This window comes from Urocitellus parryii, chromosome 9 (genome assembly GCF_045843805.1).
Source record: "Urocitellus parryii isolate mUroPar1 chromosome 9, mUroPar1.hap1, whole genome shotgun sequence".
Classification (NCBI taxonomy): Eukaryota; Metazoa; Chordata; class Mammalia; order Rodentia; family Sciuridae; genus Urocitellus; species Urocitellus parryii.
Genome location: NC_135539.1, coordinates 98,908,990 through 98,925,544, shown reverse-complemented (window position 1 = coordinate 98,925,544; position 16,555 = coordinate 98,908,990). Strand labels below are relative to the sequence as shown.

General features: G+C 48.9%; 1 protein-coding gene across 1 annotated transcript; it reads left to right on the top strand.

Moving 5' to 3' along the window:
* The first annotated feature begins 3,179 nt into the window (after nt 1–3,179).
* Nucleotides 3,180–8,371, top strand: Hlx (H2.0 like homeobox). Its single transcript, XM_026387982.2, has 4 exons — nt 3,180–3,796; nt 4,597–4,776; nt 5,519–5,703; nt 7,531–8,371. Exons 1-4 carry the CDS (start codon nt 3,184–3,186, stop codon nt 8,038–8,040), a joined length of 1,488 nt encoding a protein of 495 aa, XP_026243767.2. The 5' UTR covers nt 3,180–3,183; the 3' UTR covers nt 8,041–8,371.
* The last annotated feature ends 8,184 nt before the right edge of the window (nt 8,372–16,555 follow it).

The following is a 16,555-nucleotide window of genomic DNA, read 5'->3' as shown; positions in this document are numbered from 1 at the left end:
TCGCGGCTGTATATTTATATTTTCATTGCTAGAAGGGAATTGATTTCCGCGCATTTATTTTGGTAGTTGTAATACACAAGGGCGGATTTGCGTCACCCGAGCAACTTGCCGGTGGAGATAAAGTTGCACAAATATTGAAAGGGGAAGTGCTAGGAGTCATTATAGAGTTTTTCTCCGGAAGAAATAAGGATTTCTGCAGTATCCTAAAATACTAAGGCTGCTTCTATTTTGAGACCAATCTCGCAGGCACATCCGCTCATTTAGTCCGAGTTTGAGCCCATCAAAAAACAGGAGATGACCTGAACTCAGGCGAGCCCTGGGCTTCCTGCCGCTTTCTTGGTTTGGAGGGGTAGGGAACAGGCAGACCAGGGCGAGCGGCCTATCGGGGCGAGGCTTGGGATTGGGGAATAGGGTGGTGGGGATCGCCCCAAAAGCTTCCCTTTCGCCTTTGATTCTGGGAGCTCTGGTATGCCCTGGGTGGCGCTGATGCGGTTGTAGTGAGGCCGAAGGCCTGGGAGAGCAGAAAGGCGCACGGGCGGGCGAAGTTGCAATTTGCTATTCTGCCGCGGACCTTGCAGAGAAAGAGGCGCGCGGCAGGACGAGGAGTCGGTCGGGAAACCAGCCCTCCCGTCCTCTCTTTTGTGGCGTTTGCCAGCGCTTCAAGTCTGGAAGCAGGGCTTTGCGGGTCATGGACCGCGCAGGGAACTTGAGTCTGCATCCCGAGCTCGCCCCGGGAGGGTTTCAAGATTTGGAAAGTGTGAAAAGGGGCGGGGAGTCTTACTTCTAGGCGAGGAGGTGAAGGTATGGCGCCGCTTGGGGTGAAGCATAAATGGACTTCTTTTAGAGAAGCTCAAAGTTTGGGCTTAGACCACGGTGTGAAAATTTACAGTCACACTGGAAGAGCAACCGAATTGGAAGAGGCACTAGAAAAGAGAGGAGAGGGCTCAGGGCCACCCCTACATACATTGGCTAGTGACTTTCCCTGGGACCTGTGAAACTGCAGAAAAGCTGTCCTCCTAACCAAAGCACACCAGAACCCTTGGCCAAGGCCTCCAACGGCCAGTACTTGTTACTTCTTTACCTCCAGCCAGACAGGACTTTTTGGCTCTCTCGCTTCAGGTGCCTCTGCCCTCAACTGACCACACTCCTCCTTGGTGGAAATATCACCTCCGACCTCTCTGTGAAACAGCAGGGCAAGAAAAACCCTTTAATAAGAGAGTGAAGAGGGGAGGGGAGAGGAAGAAAAAGTGAAAGAAATATGAAATGAATGTTAGTGTGTTAGATAGCAAGTGATTAGTTATTGATTACTTTTCAGGAGAAAGTCTAAAGCTTGAAATGACAGCCTCTGTGACAAGGGGTAGAAGCCACTAGAAATTAATAAGACCACGCAAATCCTGAATTTGAGATAGGAATGGCAAGTTCACTTGTATTTGGGGCTTCACTTTGTGTTTAAGGAAAATAAAAATGCCGAAGAACTTTTGTTAGGAGATGTTTATTAGGACAATCGAAAACAAAAGATTTCGTGGTTTCATTATTGTTATTATTTTATTTTCTTCCTGAAAATGTGCAAGAACAGCTCATCTGGGTGGCCTGTGGTTTGTTTGGGAGAGGGGTGGGGAAATCCATTCTGACTATAATTTAAACGAGAACGAATTCTTAAAATAGAGATGTTGATGTTGCAGAAACCCTCCCCCTACTTCTACCCACCCTGCGTTCTAAGACCCAAAGCACGAATCAAAGGCGTTGGCCACCACTGCAGCTCCTCCTGCGACCAGGCCAAAGGGGATCTTGGGAGAAACTGTCACTGAATTGAAAGTAGAATTTAACCCCAAGGAAATCTGCTCAGGAGGGCACTTGCAAAACAACACACCCCACGTGACCCGAGGATGTGGCGGTGAAGGGAGGGTGGCATTTCCTACAAGGTACAGCAGAGGAGGGGACATGCTTGCTGTACTCCCGGGTTTCGGAGGTCGGCTGTTGTCTCAGGCTCCGGGGAAGCGTTGCTGTGTCTTAGGGAGTCGTTCGGAGCCATCCATCTTATTTTGTTTGAAAAGTCACTAGTTCAAGTTGTCATTCGTGTGACAGTTCAAAATAAAACTAATTCGCGGCCTCCCCTCCTCCTGGTTTCTCTGAGGACTCCCCGGAGGCAGCGAGGCGGACACTTTGGTGAGTTGGGCCACGACTCAGAGCCGCAGTATCCAGGCAGAGGCCCAGGAAAGATGGCTGTTGGGATAAAAACAAAGTGAAGGAAAAATCCGACAAGAGTGAGGGAAAAAAAAGGGGGGGGGGAGGGAATCCAAGGGACCGCCAGTTCTCGCGGTTCTCCACCGGGAGACACACTGTGCACCGGATAAAGTGCAGGAGAACCAGCTCTCCCCCTTCTGGGCCGGCGGTCGAGCGCTCCAGTTATCAACTCTCCTCGCCCGGTGGCGGTCAGAGCTGCAGAAGTTAAAATTAGTTGCCGCTGGAGCCGCCGCCCAGCCTCTACGCAGCTGAGGGACTCGCAGGACCCTGCACAGCCCACGCGGCCGCTGAAAACACTTTGGCGTGGCCGGGGGCGTGGCTGAGGTCGGGCCACGCCCCCTCTTTCCCAATTCCCTTCCACGCCTGTATCCCATTGGTTACGGGGAGAGCCAATGAGCTCTTGGATCGAGGTCCTACCCCGGGTCTGACTCGAAAGCTCCTGCCAAAACTTGGGGAGTTTTTAGAGAGGAGATTTTTTTTTTGTTGTTTCCCCCCCCTCCTCCTCTTAATACGGTTTTTTTTTTTAAACTAACGGATTATTTTTGTTGTTTTAAATTTAGCTCTTAGGCTTAGCTGTTCGGGTTTTTCTTTCGGTCACCGGCCCCTGTCTCCCGGCTTCTCCCGCGTGTACCGAGCCGCGGTCCCCTCCCGCCTAGTAGTGGCTCCAGCGCTCAGTGTTCGCCTCTGTCCCGCGAGGAGCGCCGGCGCCGCGCCGCCTTTGACATAAGACCCGGGGCCGAGACGGTGACCGGCCAAAATCTGGCCCCCGCCTCCTCCGTCCGAGGCGCTAGGGCTCCCGGCCTCTCTTCTTCAGGGCGGGCGGAGAAGCGAAAGCGGATCGTCCTCCCCGGGGCCGCCGCCCCTCCCCGCGCACCCACCCATTCACCCACTCCCTGGGTCAGGCCCGACAGCGGCCGCCGCGCGGCTCACCCGGCCAGTATGTTCGCGGCCGGGCTGGCTCCTTTTTATGCCTCCAATTTTAGCCTCTGGTCGGCCGCCTACTGCTCCTCGGCCGGCCCGGGTGGCTGCTCCTTCCCCCTGGACCCTGCCGCCGTCAAGAAACCCTCCTTCTGCATCGCAGACATCCTACACGCCGGCGTGGGGGATCCAGGGACGGCTCCAGAGGGACTGGTGGGGGCTTCAGCTGCCGCCCTAACCGCGCACTTGGGCTCGGTTCACCCGCACGCCTCCTTTCAAGCTGCCGCCAGATCCCCGCTCCGTCCCACCCCGGTGGTGGCGCCCTCCGAAGTCCCGGCTGGCTTCCCGCAGAGGCTGTCTCCACTTTCAGCTGCCTACCACCACCATCACCCACAACAGCAGCAGCAGCAGCAGCAACAACCTCAGCAACAACCTCAGCAACCGCCGCAACAGCAACAGCCCGCACCTCCTACCCGGGCCGGCTCCCTGCAGACCTCGGCCTCGGGGACCCGTGTGATCCCGCACCCTAGCGGCTTGACACCGGCTCCCTCCAGCAAAGACCTCAAATTTGGAATTGACCGTATTTTGTCTGCAGAATTTGACCCCAAAGTCAAAGAAGGCAACACCCTGAGAGGTAGGTCTTTGGTGGAAGACTTCAGGCCTCCATGATCACAACCTTGTCCCACTCCCAAGGCCTCAGGCCAGTTTTGGAGGAGGTGCGGTTCAGTGTGTTTATAATTAAGGACCACTCAGTAAAATAGGGGAGAAGAAAACGAATCATAAGAAAATTACAGAACATTAAGTCTAAAACTCACCTACTCTCTGGTTAAAAAAAATATGCCTGGGATGCTTCAAAATCACAAGATACAGAATGAATATTCATATAACGGTCGGTGTAAATGTTTGCAAAAATTACTATACTTTGTCTTATGAACCGTATTTAGAGAGAGAACTATATATTTTTTTCTGTCTAGGAGAGCCTTGTTGGGGAACAGCTTTCCTCTCCATTTATCTGATTTCATCCCCAGCAACACACACACACACACACACACACACACACACACAAATTCATTTATCTGATTTCTCATAATATTCTACCCAAGCAATGTAGATAAATAAAATTGACCCTTGAGGGTAGACAGCTGAGTGGGGATGGAGATTTGGGGTCTGTAAAATTCCTGGAAGTCTCCTGAATGTGACTTCCTTAAGGCTGTTTTCATGGAAAGCCATATATGTGGGTGTGGACATGAGGGACACACAGTAACATTCCCAGCATTGCTCTTTGGGGACTGTGGTGGGGAGGGAAGGTTTCCTCATGGAGAGAGGGGTCTCTCTGGACTTGCTCCAGTGAATCCAGGGTGTGGGGAAGAACAGGAACAAATCTCTGAAGAGTGTGCATTTGCCTATGTAACCAACTATTTTCCTTGTTCCCAGATCTCACATCCCTGCTAACTGGTGGACGACCTGCAGGAGTGCACCTTCCAGGCCTGCAACCCTCCGCTGGCCAGTTCTTCGCATCTCTAGATCCTATTAATGAGGCTTCTGCCATCCTCAGTCCCTTAAGCTCCAACCCAAGAAATTCAGTTCAGCATCAATTCCAAGACACATTTCCAGGTACCAAAAACATTCGAATTATGGCCCAAGCAGCAGGACATGTGACTGTCAGAAATCTCAGGACTGATTCCTCAAGTGGCAGACACAGTGTTGCAATTCTTTAATTGGGGTGGGAGAGGCTACCAAGTCTGGAGAAAGAAATGAGGAAGATTTCTCCTCAAGCTAGAGCTAGCGCTTGCTTTAGACAGCTGAGAGTGGAAGAGAATGGAGGGAAAGGGGATGGGGGGGGCAAGAAAGTGTGTGCAATGGCCGGTCATTGGGTGGGGGTTTTCCCTAGTTTTTTTTTTTTTTTTTTTTTTTTAAGGATAGATTTGTGAATGAAGCCTCAAAAGATGTTGCTTATTAAAATACACACATTTGGGGGGTAACTTCAAACACTCCTGCTTTTAAGAGGTTTTGAATGCGTCGGCACATGAGGGAGTACATACACAAAGTAAAATTTAGGGGTGCCATCCCTAGATCCTTGATGTCTCAGGGATGTTTTAATCTACTCTTTGCATGCCCAAATATTAGGATTATTTTTTTCTTGGAGTTGATTGACAAGCTACTTGGCTTTCCCACTCCACCCTTGCTTTAAGCTTTCTGACTATCATTCTAAGAGCTGTGAAATTCCTCCTTAGGAAAGGCCATTCAGTGAGTGTGGAGCCAACTGTTAATACAAAACACTTTTAAGCAGCCCAGTGAGACAGGCCTGCAGTTGTCTCTCTTCCCTCTCTTACCTTCTGCTCCAACTCCGTGGTAGGTCCCTATGCTGTGCTCACTAAGGACACCATGCCACAGACATACAAGAGGAAGCGGTCTTGGTCGCGCGCAGTTTTTTCCAACCTGCAGAGGAAAGGCCTGGAGAAAAGGTTTGAGATCCAGAAGTACGTGACCAAGCCAGACCGAAAGCAGCTGGCAGCAATGTTGGGCCTCACAGATGCACAGGTAAGTCAGCCAGGGATCCAGCACATAGTGCCCTACGGGGTGGGCGGGCAGCAGCCCGTATCCTATCTCCTCAGTCCCCCTCAGTCCCCACCAACTCACCTTTTGAAATCAAAACACAGTGTCTTGAATTAAAGGAGGTTTTGTGAACTTGCAAAATTGAGGCAGGAGGAGAGGAGGGTGGGGTAGTGGTGAGGGAGAACTAGGAGGAGAATTGTTCATCCCCGAAGATGTCAACAAGCAGTATATGTTTATTTTGGCCAACAGGCAAAAGAACCACTGAGAAAGCAAATAGACTGCGGGAGATGATAATTATGTACTCAACTGGAGTGCAGTTCGCTATAGGAAGCAGTTTATTTCAGAAGAGATAAAAGCCCAAAGTCAAGAGATTGTTGTTGGTTTTTTTAAAATTTAATTTTATTTTCCTTCTGCCCTTCCTCCTCCTCTGCTGCTGCTGGATTGTGAAATCCCTAGTTGTGAGGAAGTGAAAATATCATTTCAAACGGAATTACTTAGCTCCAGTAGGGTTGGCTTCTAGCGGCCACAGGTCCAAGTTCTAACGGCTTTGGCTCTGTAGGATGTCTCTGTGGTGGGGGTTGGGGTGTCAAGAAAGAAAGTTTTCTTAAAATGCCTAAGAGAATTTCAGCAGGTTCTATCTACTTGAATCCCCCCCCCCAAGACAATAGGAAACCTATTGTACCTGAATTAGTTTTCTTTTTCTTCGATTCAAGAACTGTCCTTTCCTTTCCTTTTCTTTCTCTTCTTCTTTTAGCTTTGACTTCGGGAGAGACACCTCGTTCCACCTATCTCAGCAGTAGCTCTGGCTCACTGTCACCAGCAGGGCAGAAGCCAAAGTTAGCCTTCTTTTTCTTAGATCCCTGATGGTCCCCTGACTTATCTCTGTATCTTTCTGTTCTCCATTACACAACTCGGCTCCCCAGTGTGCGTGGCGTGTGCATGCATTTCCCCCCCTTACACACACACTGGAGGAGCCCAGCCGTTTTCCACCAGCTGTGGATGTTATTTTTAAAAGGGAAGCTGGAACTTGTGTGGACGAGTTGGGTCCCCCAGGGAATCATATATTTATATAGATTCTCTGCTCCATCTTTTACCCTCTTCTTCCATTTTGCTCACGTTAATTCCAGCATTTTCTGATCCCCAAGAAAGATTAGTTTATCCCTGGCAGAGGCAGGGTTCTTATCAACTCTGGAGTAAAAATATGCCCCCCCCAAAAAAATCTCTTTTATTCAAAGCCTGGCAATACCCCTACTCAGCTAGGATTAACTCTTTGCACCTCTTTTCTCTTTTGCATCCACTTTTATCCTTTAAAATAATAGCTTTTGCAGTGGCTTGCTTTGGATCATGATAGTACAGGATAGGACCTTGTGGAGAGAAAAATCTTAACATTGTCTCACCAAAAACTTGAGATTCTGTGTATCATCATGGGGACATATCCCTTTTTCTGTGTCAGCAGTCCACAACTTTAATCAGGTTCTTACAGGAGTCCTGACTCAAGTGAGGTCAAGAAACACGGATTTAGAGTAGAGAGCTTTAGTAGATTTAGGGCCAGTTGCAGGAATCTGCCTTTTCAACAAACTATCTAGGTCATTTCAAATCTGAGGTCTGGGGGCCACATTTTGAGAATGGACCTAGTGGGTTCAGTGGTCCAGGATCCCTAGGCTCATTTTAGTCCTTGGCTGCCTCTGGGTCCCTTGTGCTTATATGGGATTTTGGTAACTGCACCTAGTAAGGTGCTTTCACTCTTAGAAGGTGACTGGCAGGTGCAAGAGAGTCAGCCTGTTATTCATCTTGACTCCCTGTCCGGCTCAGGTGAAGGTGTGGTTCCAGAACCGTCGAATGAAGTGGCGCCACTCCAAGGAGGCCCAAGCACAGAAGGATAAGGACAAGGAGGCCGGCGAGAAGCCTTCAGGCGGAGCCCCGGTTGCCGAGGGCGAACAGGAGGAGAGGAGCCCCAGTCGCTCAGAGGGCGAGGCCGAGAGCGAGAGCAGCGACTCCGAGTCTCTGGACATGGTCCCCAGCGACACCGAGCGGACTGAGGGGGCTGAACGATCTCTTCACCAAACAACTGTTATCAAGGCCTCGGCCGCCGGCACCCTCATCGCGGCCAGCAGCGGTGGGAGTGGAGGAGGTAGCGGCGGCAGCAGTTTCAGCTTCGGCAGCGCTAGCAGCCTCAGTAGCACCAGCACCAGCACGGGAAGCGCAAGCAGTCTTGGCAGCGGGGGCAGTAGCACCTCGGAGCTGCTCCCTGCACCGCAGCCCACAGTCAGCAGTGCTCCCAAAAGCCCGGAGCCTCCCCAAGTCCCGCTGGGCAGCTTATAGACTTCAGGAGGACTCAGGGGACTCGTGGCTCTACGCAGCCTCCCACATACTGGCTGGATTTTGTGTTGGCGTTGGGCTAGGGCCAGAGATGCAGCAAAGATTACTCTTCAGTGTTCACTCCATGCCCCTTGGTGCCCGAGCGCAGAGCCCAGAGGCCATAAGTGTGTACCCACCAAAGATTCCTATGGAACTCTTCTCTGGACATGTGCAGCCCACACTAAGTGTTTGAACTGTTCCTGCTCTCCTGCTCGCCAGGGATCGTGGCATAAAGACATGCTGCACTTAAGAAGCCTTAAACTTGTAAATAAAATGTTTACCATGGTTTGTAAAAGGCCCTTGGCTTGCTGGGGTGATCTCCAAGGATCTTTAAACCAAATGTTAGGCCTGAACCAGGATCTTAGGTGGGGGGATGGGGCTTTAGGGGGAAAGAGGTTCAACTTGAGAGCCATCTTGTTGCAGAGATCTGTCTCTAGAGTTAGAGGATTCACTAATTCAGTGGGTAGGTAGCTAGTGCCAACCACCAGCTAACACGGGTTTGGTCACCCTTTGCATGGCCTGAGAGAAGAATAAAGAGCAGGCCCTAGAATCTGTTAGGCCTGTTCAGCAGATGGTCTCCCCATTCAGAGGCTGGTTGCAATGAGTGTGTATCCCTTGCTTTCCCTGTTCCACAGTGTGCAGGAGAAGTGGAGAAGGCTATGCTCCTGGCTATGCTTCTGTCAATTTAAGGCATGGCAGTACTCTTTAGGTGGCCACTCAGGGCCCTGGCAGGAATCTCTCCCAGTGCAAACTGCTCTTTGCTCAGGGATGGGGTAAAGGACGAGGGGCAGGTCTGTAGTGTCTATTGGAGGAAAGGACAGGAATGCCACAGTTGTTAGAGCTGTAAGCCTGTGTCTGTGCTGGGTTCTGGTTTTAAAGATGCTAAAATAATTTACAGACAAGGAAGTGCCTTGTTAAAGGTTATGCAGAGCCCAAATCAGAATTTAGACTTCTTGGCTCACATTTTGTGAGTAATGAATCTATAAAATTGAACCCTACCACGCTTCATACTATATTGCACAAAATCTTCCTTCTTGTTCCTCTGGGGCAGGCACCCAATTGAGTTATTTCTCTGCCTCATTTCTGCCCCAGCCTCCCTAGAGTTGAGACAGTTTCCCCACTCCACTGCAGCTACAAAATAGTAAACCTAAATCTAATTCACCTTGCTGCTGCTGGTAGGTTCCGTTTTTTTTTTTTTGCCAAAGGAGGGGGGTCAACCTTTTCCAAGACCTGTTCTTTTCTACTTTCCTTCCCTGGAAATTTATGAAATGTTTAGAGAAGAGCAAAAACAATCCTTTGAAAAAATTTGAAACAAAGAGATGGCCCTAAAAAATTTTTGGCACTGAAAGTTGAGGGAGATAACAAGGTCTCTCACAAATCCAGCATCCTATCATAGGAACTGTATGTCCAGTACTTAGCACGGGGGAGAGATGCTGAGATCAGAGAGCCTAAAATGTGCTCCAGTCTCCAGGCCAAGTGAGAAGGTTCCCAGAGGCTCCAGGGGTCTTGCTTATCGTCTGCCCCATCTTGACTCATTCCCTGGAGCTCCTTCCAGGACCTTGGTACTAGACCTATTGCCCACCTGGATACAGAGCTGTGCCACAGATACAGCCTTCTCTCCCTAGGCTAAGTCAGATGCCTAAACTAATCTCAGAGCAGTAAGCACAGGGATGCAGGGCTGACAATTCTCTGTTCCAATCAACCTCCCAAGCCCCCAAATGGAGCTGAATTCCTGGAGGAAAGAGCCAAATGTAAAGGGGGTTAGGAGCAACCAGGGTTGTCAAGAATAGGGAAGAGTAAATTAAACCCGACCTTGGACTAGCTATTCTAATTGTTCCACAAGAGTTTTTGGGCCAGCAGCAGCCTCCCAATCCTTATGGGCTTCAAGCATCCGGGAGTAGAGGCTCTGGTACCTTAGCTGTGGTATTCTCTCTGTACCTCAGTTTTGCCTTCATTATAGAGAAATGAATCTCTGACTCCCCAAATGTTGAAATTCTGGAACCGAACAAATCAAAGACCATTGACTTTTGAGGCATTTAAACCCAGTTTCCACATTAAGGAGATGTGCATGGGGGCGCATTTGTGTATATTAACTGGGGAGCAGAGTCCGGCTGGGGAGGAGAGACTGGGAGGGGTTAGGGCTTTATTACAAACTGTACCCACCTCCACTGCTCGAAGTGCTCTTCGGGAGCTCACTGCTCTCAAAATCCCTGCCGCATTTCTTCTTCATTCCGGGTTTAGAAATTGAAGAAACTAATTACTCCGGGGAGGGTAATGGTGTGATTTCAAGTAGAATTTCGGCCCTACCTCCGCAAGGCTCCACCACACCAAAGGGCGCCGGGAAACTGGGATGGAAAGTAAGCCTGACGGCAGCGGGAATTGGAAGGTCTGGAAGTTCCTCTAGTGCTTCCAGGAGCCCCCCCCCCCCCCCCCCCCGCCTCTGTCAACCCCACCCCTGGTCCCTGAATATTTATCTTGTGAAACTCTTGAAGGGCTTTTCCCGGGTAGACGAGCTTTTCACATTTTCATCAGAAACGGAATATCACAACCTCTGGTGAAGTTTAAAAGTTTATTTGGAGGAAGAGCAGCTGCAGGGCTTAGAATCCTTTCTGGGAGGAAAGGAGGCTTTGGGGGAGGATTGTCCCCCCCCCCCACCTCGGGGCTGCTCTTTAGGGCATCGACTATTGGAATCTTTCTGGCAGCGCTCGATCCTGCCTAAGCAACTAGAACTGAGGGTTCTGGGACACGATAGAGAAGGCTGAGCCTGGTAAATCTGCAGACGCCAGACTTCTGGGCTAGAGCCCGGAGGAGGCGGGTGCGCGTCGGAGAGCCGAGCAGAGCTGAGGCCCGTGTCTTTCACATGCCCCACAGGACTGGAGCTTTTCTCCAAGCAGCAATAACTCCTTTCTCCGAGCAGGGATCTTGCTCGCGCAGCCCTAGAAGTTCCCGCAGCACCAAGCCCTCTGATCATTTTCCCTAGGTGCGCGAAGCACACGGAGGCAAAACCAAAAAAACTGAACAGACCATCGCGTTATTTCGCTGGGAGTGGGGATGGGTGAGAATCCAATACTCAGTCCCCTTTCCCCGCAGCACTTAAACACACAGATACACACAACAGAAACATAGACGCAAAGATTCATATAGGAACAAGAGACTGGTACTCAATTGTGGGTGATACCATACAAATTTCCGAGTTCTCCTCCATATGGCAAAGCAACGTGATGAGCCTCATGCTGTCATACTCTGCCTGCGTGGGTGGATGGGATGCTAGTCTCAGTAGAAAAGTTTCCTAGCCCAAGTTCCGCAGACCAAACCATCAAAACCCAGGATGCATAGCCTTACATTTGCTGGCCTCATTGGAGAGGGGGAAGGGACTTAGATGCCAGTAGTTTGTCACTCTTGTTGGACAGTCCCTACCAAGGCCAAAGCACAAGGTCCAGAGAGACATCAAAACCTTTATGGGGGGACTCCTATTGATACACCAGCCCAAGGAAAAGATTCCTTGTCCTCCCCACTACTCTACCCTCTTCAAGTATTGAAATCTTGTGTGTGTGTGTGTGTGTTGCTCAGACTCTGATTGTCACAAATCAGTCTGATCCCTTTGAAACTCAGAAAAGACCACAAAGTCCAGTACCTATGAGATTTTTTTTTTTTTTTTTTTCTCTGACTGCTCTCCCTACCCAGGGTCTGGGTCTGGAGTGGAATGTTGGTGAGGCTTGACTGTGCCCTGCCTAAAGCAGGCTACAAAAGGCAGAATAAGATTGTCCACCTCTTCCAAGCCTTTTCTTTGGGGTCCCAGAGGTCAAAGTAACCTGAGAGTGAACCCAGCTTCTTCTGCACAGACTCACAGCCACTTTCAGGAGCTTAGGGGTCTTAAGGAGGGTTGGGCAGGAACTAGACCTGCAACAGTGGATTTTCTGAGGGTGTTTTAGACTTGAAGTTTAATCTGTGGAGCTTTAACCTATTCCGGGATGTAATCATAACTCGCCCCATGCTGAAGCCAATTTCAGATTCCAGATTGGTGAGATAGGCTTGGGGCTGTTCTGGAGTTATTAACTGTGGAAAAGAGGGCAGAGGCTGAAGTTTTCTCACTCTCCTTTGGTTTTTGTATGTTGAGTCGCCCCTCCAGTTTTTTTTTTTTTTTTTTTTTTTTTTTTTTTTTTTTTAAGTAATAGGGGCAGGGTAACTACAAGCTTGGTTCTCCCCATAAAATTTAATGGCATAGCATTGAAGATATCCAAGAAGATGCTTAATGCCAGAGGAACACCACATTTCCTTTATTTAGCCTCTGGGGAGTGGGGATACTGCACATTCTAAGGTCTTTGTGAAGATGCAAGTATTGGGTTTAAAGGAGAACTTTAACTATAGATAGTGGGGAGAGGAATAAAAACCTTGATATAACATGTCTTATTTCCAGCTTCCACTTTCGATGTTGTGATGGGATTGGCCAGCAACTCCAAGACTAATGGAAGTCTTTCAGGTCATCTCTTCACCCATGTAGACATTAAAGCTGTGATGCAGCTGCTCTTGGAGAATCCAGATAATTTACACAAGACAGAATACACTTTCTAAGATATCTCCAAGACGGTTTCCAACAGAGCAGCAACATTTGCTGGGATCTCTGCCTCACTTAGACAGGCTGGTTTGGAGAACTGCTGGCCCTTGGGTCCCTTTGCTATCCCATATGCTGTGTCATTTTAGAAACCAAGGATATATGTCTCCAGAGCTGCTCCACAGATTTACTTCAGACTCCCTCATCTTAAGGATGTGACCAAGGTCCCCAGAAGAATGAGTAAGAGGAGTAAGATGAGCCTTGGGGTCAATGCCTATTGAGTTCCACAAGAACGTGAAGGCTCCTCCAGGATTCCAGTCCGGATTTTTAAAGCTTAGTTGTTTTTTAAAATAGCGTAGGAGGTTCGGCTGTGGCCAGCCGCGCGACTTTGGGCTCTTGTTAGCTCCTCCCCTCCCCCTCGGTGGTCCCTTTGGGAGTCGCTGATCAGGCTTGGTTTTTCTCTAGTTGACACCCCGCTCTCCAACTTGCGCGCGGTCTCAGGAGCAGGTAAAACTTTGTTAACAGTGATTAGGGCGCTAGTCACACCTTGCTCTGGGACCCTGCGCTATCCCAGGCGCTTTTCAGCTTTTGTTGATGGACGCTGACTCGGGATTCTGGGCAGGACGCAGAGCTCTTGGAGGCCCTTATAGTGCCTGCAGAGCATGGGGGCGTTGCTTCCTTCTCTCTCTCCAGAGCCTCGGACTTGCTCTGGAGGCTGGGGATACCAGACCTCCCACTCTCCAGCAATCCACTGCACGCTACAGACAAGGAACCAGAGAGCGAGAGCCAGGCTTCAGGGGCTGCCGCAGCCACACCTCTCAGAGTTCGTGGATCTGGTGACTTGCAGTGACTCTGGGTAGGGGAAGATATAGCCAAGAGGCCAGCGGGTGAAGCTGGGAACAGAGTGCACTGGAAGAAGTATATCTAATCCCAACACAGGATAAGGGGACCCAAACTAGCTCCAGAGCATTCATTCATTCATTCAACCGCCAGTAACTGTCCGTGTGACCTTGGGAAATTCATCCTAACCATTTGGATTCACTTTCCTCACTGTAAGGTTATAATTAAAGGTGTCTAACTCATAAATTGCTGAGGATCATTACATTTTCTAAAAAGTGATAAAAGAGCAATGCTAGTATACAGTTAGCGGTATAGGCTTATTTATATTCCTTCATGCATTTGTTTGGAAGACCCTCCCTCATGGCTATTCACTACAGTATTTATTGAGCTCTTAGTTAGTGTCCACACAGCAAGGAATAATAATAATAATAATAATAATAATAATAACAACAACAACAACAATAATAATAAAAAGAATGTGTGACTATCCTAACTCTCCAAGATATTAAATCATTAGGTGGAGACCCGTGAATGGGTCTCCTGCCCTGTGTCTCTGGGAAACCATTTAAATACTGGTGCAAGATGTTTGGACGCAGACAGGGGCTGTATGGTATTCCCAATGATTCCATTAGATGCTCATTGGCACAGCCTTCCCGGGATACACAGCAGGTTTTCAATACAACCTTTGTGTAGGTGTGTTTGGGAGTTACCCTTGAGATTTAGAAGGGGTAAGAAGCTAGGATTTCCTGACAGTTAGGTTTGAAGGAAGCTTAAGCAAGTGTTTGGGGTCCCAGGAGAGAAAATTTGCTCAGACTGTTGAAAGTATGTCAGGACAAATGGCACTTCGGGAGGGAGTTTTAAATTCTCAACTAATAGCCATGAGGGAGGGTCTTCAAAACGGAAACAGGAAATTAATAATCCCTTTGAAGGACACAGGCACTCTCAGTTACTTAAGGGAAGGACCAGTCTCTGTTGTGTTGTCGAAGAAACTCTAGCAACTGGCACAACGCTCCCACTTGGTACAGGGAAGGTGCTCCCCAAAGTGTTTACTGAATAAACGAATAACGTAATTGTGATTGCCCTTGTGGTTATTTATAGTAGCAACGGATCCTCAAAAACAATAAAATGGCGCGGTTAGCGTTTTAAACACAGGAGGAGGCTGAACAAACAGAGCTACCACGTAGTGACCCTGGAAGTGGAGTAGGAACAGCGAATCAAGGATTCACGAGAATCCCGGATTCTAAGACTATCACAGCGCAGAACGAGTTCACTAGTGCGCCGCAGTGTAGACATTGGATATGCTCCTCCGCGCGTTCACCTGTAGTGTAATGTGCAGGCGTTATTGGCCTCATCGGGTAGGTGGATGTGCACTAGCAAAGGGGTTGAATGATTTGCTCACTGTCACCTCTCAAAGTAAGAAGGAGAATAAAAGCCAGAAACGTTCTGTGCTTTGTCCGGGACCTCCACTCGGGCCTGGCGGCACAGTGAGCTGGGATCTTCCGACTCCGTGTGGGAATAGGGAAGCGCAATGCAGCAGGAGAGAATGGAAGGCAGGTTTGGCCTCAGCGGCACTGAAACTGCCTTTCTCCCACCTAGGCTCCAAAGCTTACGTTTGTTTCATAAAGTTCCAGAGTCACCCTTAACTTCTACTTGCCACGGGAAGGAATTTCCCGATCTGCAAGTTTCGGCTTCGCTTTGATTTGACCGGGTTGTTTTTGTTTCTCAGAATCCGGGTGAGGAGTGCACCCACCACAGTTCCCAGCACGTGGTGGAAGCTCCAGAAATAAGTGAATGAATGAATGAATGAACAAAAGAAAGAAACTAATGAATGCATCGGGTTATTTATCTAGAAACTCCCCCCATGGGCATCTGCCCACGCATAAATCCATTTTCAGGATTCCACGTTGTAGAAAATCGTGGGTCACATGCATTCTCCAAAGGAGTGCCTCTGAGGCTAGGCGCTGACCCAGGGAACAGATCTCGCCCTCAAGCCTCAGCTTTGAGGGTTGCCTGGCTTCTCTGGTTGGCCAGTGGGTCGAGTCTGGTGGAGAGTTCTTTGCAGGCTTCCCCAACCTGCCCGCCAACCATGTGGTCCACAGGGGACGTTTTGGCTTAAACTTAGCCCTGTGTGATCCCCACACCAGTCTCCGCTGATCCCAGATCAATAGTGCCATCTTCCCTTTGAGATCAGGGATCAATGTCCCTCAGCCTTGGTCACCTGAATCTATTTAAGTTAAGTCCCCCTTTCCTTCCCTCCTGCAGGGTTCATTGCAGATTGTGCTAACTAGTCTTCTAGGCCAGGAGAGTGCAGTTTATAGCTAAAAAAAAAAAAAAAAAACCAACCAAACAAACAACAACAACAAAAAAAAAACGGAATGAAAAATTATAAAGAGTCAAACTCATTTTTCTGCGCACAGTTTTAAAATTAAATGCCTTCTATAATTAATTTCCCCCATTTCCCTCCATCTTTACTCTCTTTTACCCTTTTCCTTGATTTCACATATCCATCTCTACCCACTTTTTGACATCCCCCCCTTTTTTTCCTTCTGGAATCATCTAAAGTTTCACTCAAGAGTTTAAGAGGAATTGACCCTCCACCCCTACTCACTTCTGGAATGACCACAGTTGAGAATATGGACTGGGTGTGTGTCTGGAGAGATATACAAATGGGTTAGCTGGGATGCTCCAGCCATGTTGGAAGGTAGTGTATGACTCAATCTAATGACAGATGAAGAAGGAGAAGGAAGAGGAAGAAGAAGAGGAGTGAATTGAAAGGAGTGAAAGAAGAAAGAAAGAGGGAGGAGAAATAAAGAGGAAGAAGGTGAAGAGGGAGGAGAAGGAGGAAGAGGAGAAGAAGGAGGAGGAGGAGGAAGAGGAGGAGGAGAAAGAGGAGGAGGAGAAAGAGGAGGAGGAGGAACTGAAAAAAAAATACCACAAATGGGTCTGCATGATTAAAAAAAGAAAGAAAGAAAGAAAGACCAGCCCCACAAGGTGCTATCCTTCCCAAGGGCATTATTCAGGAGACAATGGAGCTATGCCAGTAACACACAGGCTACCTACAGCCTTGGGTCATCCATTCCTACATGC

What these genes read in the sequence shown, in the direction of transcription:
- Hlx (XM_026387982.2), top strand. Translation starts at nt 3,184, where the DNA reads ATGTTCGCGGCCGGGCTGGCTCCTTTTTATGCCTCCAATTTTAGCCTC. An exon ending in AGAAGGCAACACCCTGAGAG is followed by an intron (nt 3,797 to 4,596) that starts GTAGGTCTTTGG and finishes CCTTGTTCCCAG; the next exon opens with ATCTCACATCCCTGCTAACT. An exon ending in ATTCCAAGACACATTTCCAG is followed by an intron (nt 4,777 to 5,518) that starts GTACCAAAAACA and finishes ACTCCGTGGTAG; the next exon opens with GTCCCTATGCTGTGCTCACT.